This window comes from Drosophila subobscura, chromosome A (assembly GCF_008121235.1).
Source record: "Drosophila subobscura isolate 14011-0131.10 chromosome A, UCBerk_Dsub_1.0, whole genome shotgun sequence".
Lineage (NCBI taxonomy): Eukaryota > Metazoa > Arthropoda > Insecta > Diptera > Drosophilidae > Drosophila > Drosophila subobscura.
Genome location: NC_048530.1, coordinates 15,105,113 through 15,119,407, shown reverse-complemented (window position 1 = coordinate 15,119,407; position 14,295 = coordinate 15,105,113). Strand labels below are relative to the sequence as shown.

General features: G+C 44.3%; 2 protein-coding genes and 1 long non-coding RNA gene across 3 annotated transcripts in view; all 3 read right to left on the bottom strand.

The window, feature by feature from the left end:
• LOC117899518 (tyrosine-protein phosphatase non-receptor type 9) overlaps positions 1-3,615 on the bottom strand; it is a 28,900-nt gene extending 25,285 nt beyond the window's left edge. Inside the window, exon 1 of the mRNA XM_034809585.1 lies at positions 3,426-3,615. Coding sequence (XP_034665476.1) covers positions 3,426-3,455 — 30 coding nt within the window. The 5' untranslated portion in view covers positions 3,456-3,615. The remainder of the gene's footprint in view (positions 1-3,425) is intronic.
• Positions 3,616-4,828: 1,213 nt separating this feature from the next.
• LOC117899543 (nose resistant to fluoxetine protein 6) lies at positions 4,829-8,680 on the bottom strand. Its single transcript, XM_034809626.1, has 6 exons — positions 8,268-8,680; positions 6,850-7,258; positions 6,512-6,585; positions 5,920-6,449; positions 5,200-5,856; positions 4,829-5,141 (listed from the first exon to the last, which is right to left on the bottom strand). The coding sequence occupies exons 1-6, from the start codon at positions 8,575-8,577 to the stop codon at positions 4,866-4,868; spliced, it is 2,256 nt and encodes a 751-aa protein (XP_034665517.1). The 5' UTR covers positions 8,578-8,680; the 3' UTR covers positions 4,829-4,865.
• A 196-nt stretch (positions 8,681-8,876) lies between these two features.
• On the bottom strand, positions 8,877-13,350 carry LOC117900120. Its single transcript, XR_004649264.1, has 3 exons — positions 12,809-13,350; positions 10,405-10,411; positions 8,877-8,887 (listed from the first exon to the last, which is right to left on the bottom strand). It is a non-coding gene; the product is annotated as an uncharacterized LOC117900120 (long non-coding RNA).
• Positions 13,351-14,295: the final 945 nt, after the last annotated feature.

Below are 14,295 nucleotides of genomic sequence, written 5' to 3'. Positions count from 1 at the left end.
CGTAAGCTGCCGCATGACGCGAAAAAAGGGTAATCCTGAAGTCATGATCATTTTAATTCGGTCCGAAACTCCACGACTATATTTTCACGTAGGATATACATATAACTTTCATGATATATTTTCTTGATATTTGGGTGTACAACTTTTCATTCCCTCTCTCTATTAGCGGTAGGTTCTTCCGCATTCTTCTGCATTTGCTCCCCTTTAATTCGGCTAGGCCCTCCAGGGCTCCCCTCTTTCCCTGTCTCTGTCTCTGTGTCGTTGGACCCTGTTCCAGTTTTGATTTCGGGTTTGAATTGTTGCTGGGTTGTTGGGTTGGTGGGTTGGTTCTCTGCTGTTTCTGATTGTTTGTTGGTGGATTGTTCTCTGTGGTGTTCTCTGTTGATAAGAGTGCATTGGGCCTGACCCATTTTCCACACTCGTGTATCCGTATCCGTGTGCGTGTAGTGCATGTGTGTGTGCCTGCCTCCACATGTTTTTTTTTTCGTTGCACAACGCAGTTTGTGCTCCATTCTCATTCTCATTTTTTTTGTATTCTTATTCTCATTTTTTGTTGTTTTTTTTTTTGTTTTTGTTACTTGTTCTCTTTTGGTTTTTATTTTTAATGAAAGTTATTGTGGTTGCCGCTGCTGCTGCCGCTGCTGCCTCTATCTGCGGCGGCAGCCCTTGCGGCTTAATCAACGCAAATGAGGAATAAAAGTACAGAAAAAGAGAAGAGCCGAGACGAGGCCAAACCTCAGGCACAGCAACAGGCTGCACTGCACTCTGTCCCTGCCACATCCTGCTTGTGCTCCAAGCCTACCTCGTGCCCCCATGGGTTATTGGACTGTGTACCCCCCTTCCATCCCATGCAGTCCGTAAGGATACAATAAATTCAGGGCAAGCCCGAAAAGGGCAGTCAGCGAGCAGCAGGATACGAATATTTCATAAGTTTTGTGCCCGAGTCAGAGCCGGAGGGATCCCCTTGCCCACTGCACCGCCACTGTTTTATTTAGTGGAATGAACACACACACAAACACACACACATGAAGTCGAATAAATTTATTTGTGTGCATACAAAGAGGGGCATAAGCAACGGCAACGGCAGTGGCAGAGATGGCTGAAGTGTTGTTGCTGCTGCTGCTGCTGCTGCCCGAGTGTCTGCCCTTTTTATGAGCAATTTGATTTATGCACTGAACAAACAGACACCCAGAAAGACACAAATACAGACAGGACAGACAGACACTGGGGCAGGATGGCTGGCTGGCAAAAGTTGGCAAATGTGCAACAATGAAAGTGCAACAATTTGTAGTCTGTAATGTCAATTCAAGCGAAATCAATTGTGTTGTATGCCACACACACACAAAACGCACACAACACACCGCACACATAAATAAGTAAGCGCAAATTGATGCAAATACGATGACGAGAATCTAGATGGAGGAACCCCCTCTGCCCTGCACCCACCCTGCATGACACATTACCGAATCAAAAAGGATATGCCAGTGGGGAGGAGTGAGACAGTTAATTGAATATTCTATTTATGAGATATTCATGAGTGAAGAAAAACTGTGTGGAATATATGTATATGGCTCATGGTGGAATATTTACGTACAAACATGTTGAAGGAAATATAAATATACAACTGCCAGCAGAGAATTTACTTGGATTATTACCACCGTTAATGTAGATCGCCACCCTTCAGGTACGTATTTTTATCAACTGATCGGTAAACATAGTCAGCCAATTAAAATTCTAAATTAATTCCTGTGAAAGATGAGGGTTTCCATTTATTTTCGCTTATTATTTCCCAGTAACATGGCCAAAAATGGCAATCGCAGGGCAAACATTTTCTACGGAAAATTGTAATTGGAATCATAATTCCGGAAAAACGTTGTACTTTTCCTCTCCCTTCCCTCCCCCACCGCGCGTTTTAGTACCTTTCGCAAAAATTAAAATGAATGAAAATTTGAGGGGTGAGGGTAAAAGATAAAGATACAAATACAAGATTTCCAAAGAACTGGGGATCCAACAATGGGGGGCCTCTTCAATGGAACACAAATAAATTATCAGCGGAGGAAAAAACAAAAACAAAAGACGACCAGGCCAGCAAGCAGCCAGTAGTAGCGTCCGCGTCAGAGCTTCCGATTTGTTCCGTGGAAAATGCAAATGGAAATGGAAAATCTAAGTAAATTTCCGTAGCAGAAAAAAAAACATACACACAAAGAAAAACAATTGCTGAATTCTCTGCATAAGACCATGAAATACCCTCTGTTACTTTTTCTGGCTGGAATACAAATCTCTCTGGGGAAAACTGGAAATATTTCCATAATCGGACGAATATCGGAGTCCCACACCCTCCTCGAAATATTTATAGCAATTATTTTTTTTGATGGAGGGCAACATGTACACACATTTCCAACGAATATTCATTCAGAATATTTTGCATATCCACCCGCGTGCCCCGCCACCCTGCCCTTTGGCGTGGCGATTAAACAAACAATGAACCCGCGCCACCAGCTGTCTGTGTGTGCGCGACTGTGTTTGTGTGGGTGAGGGATTGGGAACAAAGATTTGTGCAATGGAATGAATGGTAACACAATTGGCCAACATAGAGACAGACGGTTGGTGTCTGGGAAGGCCAGAAGAAAGAGTAGCAGCAGCAACAGCACCACCACCACCACCACCACCACCACAATAGGCATTTGGCAAAGGGAAAGCGTTTTTCCTGGGCCTCTCTGCCAGTGCCGCCTGTTGGCCGAAACTGGTTTTTGTGGCCCTTGCTTGCAAAACACTACACAGCCCCGGAAATCACTTTCCCTAATGAAGCGAGACCCGCACACACCAACACTACTGGCACACACACATGGAAGAACTGTTACAGTTACGATTATAAGCTGATAACAGTGTGCCTCTGCCTGGAACGAATAAGTGGGAAGGCGGGTGAAGGGAGCGAAGGGTGAGTGTGACTGGAACAGGAACGGGAACGAAGTTGCAGTGCATTGGAATTCCAGAGTGTGTGGGAGGGATTGGGCTGGATAGGCAGGGGGCGGCACGTGTTGGCAAACATAAACAGGCACACGAACACGCACTCGAAGATGCAATTGCAGCACACACACACCTATACACACACAACACGAACGCCTGCACAGCTCTGACGAAATTTCAACACACACCCACACTGCTTCCTATGCACACACGCACGCACACTCATACCAGCAAAGAAATACAGGTTGAAAACACGCACGCAAAAATATTTCGGTGTATTTTTTTTTCTTCTCTTCTTTAGTTGTTTGTGTTGTTGTGTTTGTGGCAACGCCTGCAAATCGCTCTTTAGCAGGCTTTATATTTGCCCCCGCAGCCCCCCAGGCGTGACACTTCCTTGCATTTTAGCTTTTCCAAATAACAATAATAACAATATGGAATTTGTTTCGTGGGACACTTACAAATTCTAGTTGTTCTGCCTCCGACGCCATTATTGATGTATCGAATATTTATATGTATGGTTTTTTGATCTTGTATTTGTTGGTGATATTTTGTTTGGCGAATATATCAATATTGATAATTTTGTGGCATATATCATCACTTTTCGGAACTTTGAAAAAAAATTCGGCTCTATTTCTGTGTTGTTTCGTTGTTCGCGCCGTTTAACATTTATCTCTCATGCCACCCCGTCTACGTCGTCCTACTTGCACTTGGAATCGAGCGCCAGCGTTGCCAACTCTTCGGATCATAAAAAAGCTAAGCAAGCATTCGAAAAAAGCTAGAAATAGCAATTTTAATTGCAGCTAACGAAGTAAATAGAGTAGTGAAACGATATTTTTATTGATTATGAGATCATTTATCTTCCCGGCGTAGTCCGTATCTACAAATGAGATACAGAGCCAGATGCAAAAAAACGAAATTTTGTTCGTGTGTGCAAAAACAGATGACGAAGACTGTCTTGGCATGTGCGTGCAAATCGTGTTTTTTTGCATTAATTCTACATTTATTATTATTTTAAAAGCACATCCAATTATCGGTTGCTAGTAAACTTTAGATTCTAAAGGCATCGAACATCAATAAGATATTTGAAGTTGCCAGACTACGCCAATTTTTTGTGGCAAATAGTATTATTCTCGCCAGAGACAATGTTTGGCTTTTGCCAAATAAAAAACGCTAGATCTAGTGGGAAAATAGTAAACTGGCAACACTGTCGAGCATATGCAAACGCAGTGAATGTCGAAGCGGTATGGTCAACAGGTAAAACAACGCAGAAAATCCAATCACGCCAGCGCCGCCCCTCCCCTTTTACATAATATACCTTGACAGTTTCCGATTGTTATGCGCCACGATGTTTTTGTGTGATGTTGCTAGTCATCCGTATTCATGTTGCTTGCAAACCGGTTGCATGTAGTCAGTGTTGAGCGTGGACGTTTTTATACCCTATTTTTCAGATAACCAATTTGATTAATAACGTTGCTTCAGAACAACCTGTTATTGAAAAATTGCATGGGAACACCATTGCAGTGCTCTGAGGCACTTATCTCTAAATTCCATTCATGATCGATTCTCATACCAGTAGGATTTACAGTTCTGTTCATATCCCAGCTAATGGCATAGTTAAAAAATAGTGTACCAGCAAATTGAGGTAGCTTTCAAAAAACAGGCCCGCACAAATCGCATTTTGGTCAGCATGTCGCCAAGCGCCACCTCGTTCAGCAAATGCACCCCTGCTATCGATAGTATCTCAACATAACAAATCTATACTGATTGGCTGGTTGCAGTGTTGTGTTTTCGCCAAATTTAAAATACATTTCTTTTTAATATTTTTTAATAAATAAAACTAACTAAATACAAGAAAAAAAAATAGGTTTAGCTGTTCGTGTTCACCGTAGGTCTAGAGCCTAAACCTTTGATGGCTCCTCGGCGGTGCTGCCGGGCGAGGGCGTGATCTCCGCCTGAGTCTCCACTGTGGCAGGGGCAGCAGCAACAGGCTGCTCGGCCTCCTTGACCTCTGTGGGCGCACTCTTGGCTAGATCGCCGGGCGAGGGCTTCTTGGGCGCCGGCTTGGAGCCACCAAAGATGGCCTTCTCGATGCCCAGAATGGGTGCCTCAAAGGCCAGTGTCGCGAATATGGAGGCGGTCAGGGTAATGCCAAAGTCATGCCACCAGCGGAGGATCTGCAGGCGAGAGTCATGAGAGAAGATCTCGAGAGAGAGAGGGAATCAGTGCACTTACCGCATCGTAGTTGGAGAAGTGAGTGTCGGTCTGGAGGCGGGCAGCGTTCACCAGCTGGACAATGCGATGGATGACGTACATGCAGTAGGTGAGACGGCTGAAGCCGGTGAAGAAGCTCCAGGAGAGGAAGTCGTTGATGAGGCCGCCATGGCCGTTGTAGCAGGCCCACACGATCCAGCCGATGGACAGGGCCCACGAGGTGCGGCTGAGGGGCTCGAAGAAGGCGCCCTCGATGAGCGGCGAGTCGGGGGTGTCGGGCAGGATGCGCCAGTAGGGGCCCCACAGATCGGCCAGCATGGTGCCGAAAGCCACTGTCCAGCCAATGACCACCCAGGTCTTGGCCAGCGGGATCTGGCGTCCGCGGTTGCGCGTGAACAGGAAGTAGCCGAAGATGACGCCAATCAGCCACGTGGGAATGCGCGTGTGCGTCGGATAGTAGGTCATCTTTTGGCGCAGATCCACGTGCTCGTCCTGCACGCGGAAGAGCGTAAAGTCCTTTACCATGAAGGTGGCAAAGGTGCCGCCCAGGCAAATCAGACCAAAGATCGAGATGGGTATGAGCGCCTTCTTGCCCCACTTCCACAGCGGAATGAGGAATAGCGGCGACAGGAAGTACAGCTGCGTATCGACGGCCAGATACCAGGATTGTGACACGCACTGGGGGATCCAGGAAGAGATTCAGAGAGAGAATTTTGTGGAGGAATTGCATGGCGCACTCACAATGTGATAGGGATAGGCATAGTTCTGAATGTAGAGGAGCGTGGCCCACCAGGAGTCCTCGCAGCGCTTGTCCTGGGTGCCCAGCTTGAACCACATCGGGCCCTCGCCGGAGTACTTGTACAGCGACATAATGTAGAGCACCACCACGGCCACCACGGGTGTGAGGCGAATGTAGCGATGGAAGTACATCATGGGTATGTTCAGCTTGCCCTTGGTGCGCTCCAGCTCACGGAAGGCGCCCCAGCACATCAGCAGGCCGGACATGAAGAAGAACGTGTCCACGCAGAGGGAGCCGTTCTGAACGAGCATCGAGTAGGGTGTCTCCACCCACGTGTAGAACTTGTTCCGATTGATGTGCGGCAGGTCGTAGAAGGTCATGTAGCCGTGCCCGAACACCACCCACATCATGCTGAAGCAGCGCAGACCGTTCAGGCAGTGGATCACATTCGGGTTGTTCACCTGCCGCACCGTAAAGATCTTGGGCGCATTGTGCAGCACCGAGAACGCAATCAGCAGCGGCTTCTTGGGAGCTAGCAAAAAGGTGTTCAATTAAATGAAGACTCCTCTGGGGCTTGCTCGATGATTTGCTTACCCTTTTTGCGTGTCTGCACGTAGTCGTAGACACTGCTGGCAACCATAAAGAACACAATCAGCGAGAAGAAGATGCTGTGGATGAAGGATAAAGGTGCATAAGTGTTTTGCCATTCAATTCCATTGCCCTCTCATTGATTTATTTAATTAGAAAAGGCACTTCACACACGTATCACGAATGGCACTTCATTGCCCACTTTTATCTTATCGGCCTGGGGGGACGGCCTATTGTTTTCGGCTTTGACAGTTCCACTTTCAAATTGGCATTGCCAAGACTTCCTGATTCCGGATTAGCCGTGCGATTACCCCCCTCAGGAGTGATTAAATCTCAACACTTACATGGCAAATATATCAATTCCGCGCAGCTGGATGGGTGCATCGTACTTGCATCGGGCTTCGGTGACCATGTTGTATGAAAAATCAACCACATCGTTGCCATAGAAGTGCGTGATCACGTTCTTGAGCAGAGTCTCCGTTTTTGCGGGGCTGCAGGTGCTGGGCACGCAGATGCCAAGCTCAAAGACCTGGGGATCGGTCTGCCTGTAGCTGATGCGAGACGCTTTGAACTCTTCGCCACGCTTCTTGACATCCTTGTAGAAGAGGGTAATGTTCAGGCTGGCCAGGCAGTACTGTCCGCGGATCTCGTCCCCGTAGGTGCTGGTGGCTGCCACACACTCCTCGTACTGTCCCATGCTGATCGAGTGGCCCCAGAAGAAGCCCATGGGCAGGCGGCCCCAAGTGTCGGGAACTGCAAAAATATGACAGAGTGTGAGTTGTGGAGTCATCGTCGCAATGCTTAATCTCTAATCCCCAAGAAGCCATTGCTGGGCTTATCGATGCCGTTGGATGGCCCCCACCTGCATTTGGGGATTTGCAGCGATAAGCAGAGTGGAGATTGGGTTCTGGTTTCTCCCCAAGGTTCTTCAAGTATATTCTGCGATGAGCCAGCAGGTGCCAACGGGTGCCTACCCGGTGCTTTCTTGCATAACATTCACTGATTTATAAGCCCCATAAAATGCACTCTGTGATTAACAATCGCCGGCTGAAGGGGTAATCTATGGACGGGAAATGATTGCAAAATGCATGAATGGAACCACAAAGCAATCTAACCGAAATCAGATTCTTCGGAAGCCCAGAGAGTAGGACTCCTTCTCCTTCACTCTTTTATTCTTTGATCCCAATTGCAGGAATATACCGCAGTGCTAACATGTGATCAAGATTGGCCAGACCTTATCGCTGGCAATTGCCACCCGAAGAATGTAATGGGGACAATCAAATTTTGATTTGTTATGCGTGGATTAGCGGGGTATCATGGTGGGTTGGGGTATGGCAATTAATTTATAGCCCATCATAAAAGCCACGAGGCTAAAATATACATTTATGAATGGGCCCAGAGGGGAAAGCTTAATGGAGATTTTTGGAAATGGGCCAATCAAAAGTGGCAATAAATGTGGGATAAGAAATTCGAATTCTAATTCAAAGATTGAATGATTTTCATCGCAGTACTAATCGGGATAAAAGAAAGGGCAAGCCGAGAAGCGCTAACCGCATGACGCGGTGCAGCGTACTCACAATGATAGAGAGATGAGGACACCACTGAGGCATCAAACATTATTGTTTTCACATTCACATAATTCACTCCAAAGGCCAGAAACCTGTCTCCTAATCAATGAGGAATACCAAGAGTTGGATGATCATTAAAGATCGATACTCAGTGATACTCCAAAAAGAAATCAAAGTTCAATTTTGTTGCTTACATTCGAGTGCCCATTCCTCTGTGTTGTCGATGGCATCCCGGATGCGGATCACATCCCGTTCGCACAGATCGTCATTGTAGACACGATCCTCGTACTCGCTGGTGGCTGTGGCGTCGCGACGGCTGCGCGACCCTTGGGTGGCATTGGCAAGGATGGCCTGATCGGCGCCCAGGACAAAGAACTGATGGGCCATGCTGCTGTCCATGGGCGTGGAGTGGCCGGTGAGCAGCTGGCTGGATACTGAATCAGCGGATGCCGCCGCAATCAGGAGCAGCGGCAGCGCTGCTGCCAGGACATGGAGACGTCCCATAATCCTGCGGGGGAGTGTCTGTGTGTGTGTGGATCCTGCGGGCTCTGCTCGTACGACTCGACTTGACGCGAGCGCGCTGCGTTGCGGTGCGGAAGGATGGATTGAACTGAGTGGCGATCGGCGGGATCGGTGGCTTTTATAGGCTATCGATTGGGCGGTTGGTAGTGCCTAATGGGCAGTGGTTGGTGGACAGTGGGTGTAGAGTGGGGGCACTTGAGTTGCCGGCACACTACGGCGATGACCAAGCACCAGCCGCCCATGGAATCTATAAATATTTCCAACATAGATACAGGTACTGGTCTCTCTCTCTCTCGCTCTCTCTTTCCCTCTCTTAGCCACGATAAGACGACGTTAGAACGCGTCTCCTAATCAATTGGCTTGCATTGGCTCCCATTATCAAGGTGCTGTGTCTTATCTGGCTCTTTGGCCTGGCCTTTCTCGCACAGAGGGTCTCCGTTCTCCATACGGCATGGATTTAGCTGACGGATTTAGCTGCGCAAACGGACAATCATAAATCCATGTCCATGCCCAAAAATAGTTATCGCCCAGAGCTAGGCGATTGCAGACAGTTCGTGGGAACGATAAGCCAGCCAAATGGTCATGGATCCCATGACGATCCCCACTGAGATTTGCTTTAATTAAATTAATGAAAACTTTTGTTTGGGACTTTGAACGCAGCGGAACAGACAATTATCGGATAATTTCGGTTGGCCAGAGATATCAGAGAGAGATAAATGGAACGAGGGTGAAACGATATTCAAGGTCGATATGGAAATAGGAGGGTTAGGGAAGGGGCCATAGCAGATTTTGGTTTAAATATGATTGCAGGATTTGAATACAAATAAACACCCTTTGAATAGAAAGGAAAGATAGATCAACTAAGAATAGTTTCAATAAAAATCGATGGAATAATAATTAATTAATGCAAATTCCAACATAAACAGAGCCCTCAGCCATCCATCCAAGAAATCTTCTCAAGAATCGTAAATCAGATTCTGAGGAACCCCAAACGAAAATGATAATACGCGTGCTCGTAGTCGTGTGCATATAGGAAGCAAATAGAATCGAATCGTATCACAGCAATGGCATATGGAGTGGTGTGGGGTGTGGTTGTGGTTGTGGGCCATAAAGCACAACACAAAATAACGTTAATCAGAGACATTTATTGTATTAGGCAATCGCTGGTGACGGTATCTTTGATCCGGGCCATCCATCCACTTTGGTGGCACTTCGGACACTTCGGACACTGCCACTCGCCACTCCATTAGGGACCCACCTCGATAATTTATGTGACAGTCACTTGAGATCGAGTGCAAAGCGCACAGGAATGTCCACCGTCCATTGTCCACTATCCGATCCGATCCGATCCGCGTGACTACAAATGGAATATTTGGTGCCCATGCATTATGATGCCGTGGGAACAACAAAGTGAGTTGTAGCCTGCGAGCTGTTGGCTTGTTGGGTCCTTCAGTGCCGCCATAATACCCCTAAGGGACAATCTTATCTAAAGATTAACCTGCTAACTGTCTGCGATTTGGACTTTCATTTGGTTTGTGCTTTGGCTGTGATTAAATGGATTTATGTGTGGGACTTACAAGCTCAGGAAATGGTCATAAAGCATGAAGAATGTCGATGGGGCGTTCTCTTGATCCTTCAACACCTTGAGTATCTGGAGATTAAAGTGCAGGCAGGTTTGTGTTTTGTTTTGAAGGTAATCTTGCTTGCAAGGTCGCCACATCGACTGATTGCCACCCGTGGTTGAGTTGTGGACTGGACTTGAGACCCCCCACTGAAGGTAGCTGCTGAAGCAGCTGTGCCTCGCTTCACTTCCCTTCTCTCCTGTGTGCCTGGCTATCAAAGATCAGATCCGATCCGATTTGATTCGATTCGCTTCGATTCGGTCATTCATCGACAACGAATCGAAGCTAACGTCAATTGTGCGAGGGGCCACTTGAAGCCTCGAAAGTGTTTTCGACACATTATTTATAGATGTTCCATATGACGATGGCACGGGTTGATATTGATAGTGCGATAGTACCCGGCTAACGGATAATTCCCAGTTTTTATAAATCGTATTGGACTTTGATCCTAAACAGCTGAACAGCAGAACAGAACAGAACAGAAAAGAACCTCCTCCCGTCTCTCCCGACTTCCGCTTGGCAATATCGTTTGTGGGGCGAAAGTGATACCCAAAGTGCAGTAAATCAAGTGGGGACCGGGACTGGGGCTAGTGAATCAGCGATCCTCTGTACTCTGTAAATCAGCGGATTGTATGGCTCGTTTGGTTTATTCCTCACCCTCACCTTATCGCGGGACTGTGTCAGCTTGGATTTGGAATGTTATTCGCTGCGACTGCTTATTCAATTGCCTGCTACTATTTTTGGGGGTAGCTTATATAATCTTAATTTAATATTCAGATAGAAATCAGCCGATTGCTGGATTGAACTTTATATTCATCCACTTGAGCAACTGCTACTCCTCCTTGCAATCCAATCACCGTCATAAGTTTGGGTTATGCGGCAGTGCCCCTCGGTCTGGGGAGTTTCAAACAAAGAGAGAATCAAGTGATTTCGTTTTAATTTCATAATTTTTATTTAAATTAATTTATTTTACACTTCCAAGCAAAGTATTTTTAGTTAATTACAGTGGTGTTTGTTTGTTTGTTTTGTTTTTTCATTTGCTGTGATTTTTTTTTGGGGTTGGGTCGGGTCAGGGGCAGGGGGGGATGGGGTCATCGTACGACAAAAAAATAAAGGGTCAATTAAATTAAATATAAGAGATAGAGATTGGTGAAAACAATTATAATAATCATACAATACAAATACAAATATATATATAGGCATATATATATATATATATCTATACATATTTATTAATTAATTAATAATTAATAATAATAATCATCGTAATAGTAGTAAAAAAAAGTGTATATAATTGTGTTTTGTATAATCAGAATCATGCAAATGGATAAATGTATACAATATACTTATTTAGAGGGTGTATTTTTCGTTAAAATTAATGAAAAACGGCATCGTCTCACAAATCGTCTATCGTCTAATCGTTAATCATTTATCGTTTTGTAATCAGTTATCAGTAATCAGCGGTCATCGGTCGCCGCATCGCATCCTAACTCATCTTTATCTCATCTCTATTTTACATACAATCAGTTATCAACGGTTCGATCATCATTCATCATTCATCATTCATCTTTAATCGCTATAATTATTCGTAATCATTTTGTTAATATTACTCGTACTCATAGTTGTTAGCTGTTTTTGTTTTTGTTTTGTTTTCTTGGTTTTTGTGGTTGTTTCTGTTTTTTGTTGTCGTGTTAGAACTAGTTTTTACTAAGGCTTGGTTTACACGTGACTTAACTAGGCTTAAACGCTCCTCCTCAGAGCACTCTTCCTGCATCCTTCCTCCTTTGTTTTTTTTTTTGTTAGGTTTCCCTTTTCTTTCATTTTTTTGTTGTTGTTTGTTTGTTTTCGATATTACATTTTTTGTATGCATAATAATATAAACGCTGTTTTCTAGCAAAGTGTCCAGATTTCCATGTTCTAATCATGATCCTGAGGCCTCGATTCCGTCCCATTAGAATGAGACACTCATTCTCATATACATATATAATTTACAATCGTTGATTCTTAACTAATTCCTTGTCATATAAGGGTTGCATGCGTTGGTGTGTGTTTAGTGTTTAGTGTTTAGTGTCTAGTGTCTAGTGTGTGGTGTATTTGTGTGTGTGATCTATGTATATAACTATGTATTTATGTATGTGTATATAGATTTGTATTTATATAGCGTTTGTGTAGACTAAGGCTCTTAGGGGGCTAGGGGCTAACTCCCGATTCGCGTAATGCTTAATGCGTTTTGTGGTTGCTCTCTATTTCTGTTCATATATAATTGTAATCACAAATAGTTTTGGAATATGCTCTCGCTCTCTCAATATCTCCTACTACCTCCTCTCCTCTCCTCTCCTCACCACTTCTCTACTCTACTCCTTCGAACCATCTCTTCTCCATCTTCTCCATCGCTTGCCATAAATTTAACGAATTGAACATAGATTTTTTTCACACTCTCCCACTTTGTTCATCGCTGCTGACTGTACTTAAAACGTATAACGGTTTACATACAATACAAAAATATTCAAAATATATAAATAAAAACACATAATAAAAACAGAAAGTTCCAAGCTTAATCTCCCTCTCTCCCTCTTTCTTTTTGTGGCTACTGTGTGTGTTGCTGTTGTTGTTTAATTTTTTCTTTGTTTTTCTACTGCTGCTCCGCTGCGCCCGCGCACTGTGCGGCACCGTCAAGCGTCCACGTCCACGTCCACCACGCGGCGACTGCGCGTGAAGGCAGCGTCATGTTACGGTTTCGTTATCGTAATCGTTACGTTATCGATTGTTCCATACATTAAAAGTACAAAGGCATACGGCGGCAGAGCCCTGTGACTTGAGTATGTTTAAGTATTTTTTGTTTTTGTTTTTGTTTACTTTTTGTTTTGTTTTTCCTTATACTTTTTTTTCGTTTTTTGCTTAATCGTTTTTTTTGTTTTGGTTTTTTTTCGTAGTTCTTAATTGGTTTTTTTGTTTTTTGTTTTCTTTTTACACATATATTAATATATTTACTTTAACAATTAACTTGTTGGTTTTTTTTGGTGTCTGTTTTTTGATTGTGTGCAGCGCAGCGCGGGTTCGCATTCAGTTTGATGATCATCTACATATCACTCGGATCTGATCTCTGTGTGTGTGTGTCAGTGTGTGTGTGTGTATGTGTATGTGTGTGTGTGTTTTTAGTTTCTTCTTCTGATCATCTGTTTCTGATTCGGATTCTGTGTCTGATTCTTGACTTGACGGCAGTGGCAGTGGGGCGCAGGAAGCGCAGGACTCCTCCTTCTACACTCCTTCTCCTCATTTCTTTCTATGTTTCTACATATATATACTACACACATATGTATATATTGTTTGTAATTTGTTGATACTACGCGCGCGGGTCCTCTACTACGTGGTTTAGTTTAAAAAACACACACAAACTAACTAAAATATATACTATATCTGTATATAGTAGATGTATGTGTATATATATGTGTATATGTTCCGATATATGTATATATAAATCTGTATGTATAAACGCGTTCTTCGTGTAGATCTATTCCTTATATCATAATGCGACACTAGGGCAAATGGATTTCTTACAAACGTTTTCTTTATCTGCTTATGAGTATGCCAATCCGCTCCGCTCCACTCCAATGCGGTTTGGCCACCAACTCTAGGATAACTACCGGACTACATAATGTATATATATATATATATATATCTTGTATATAATGGTTTAATGTATATATTTACAATTAAAGGTTAATGTGTTACTTGCTCGTGACGCAATTGAAGGCATTTGTTATGCGCAGTTTAAGATTTTATGTACTACAATGCTAGGTATTTATAATGTACAAAACTCTCTCTCTCTCTCTCTCTCTTCTCCTCTCCCCTATATATACTCGCTTTCGCTTTCACTTCCTGTCTCTCCTCCTAGTGTACGTACTTTCTATCTATCGAATGGTAGTAGTCGTAGTAGTAGTCTTGGGCGGCGGCAACTGGTGTACAAAAAGAAAAACACAGTTTGAAAACGAAAACGAGGAGCGCACGCACGCGCACTCCCTCTCACCTCCTTCTAACACACTTCTAACAGTACAAAAACATTTAAAACCTATTCTAG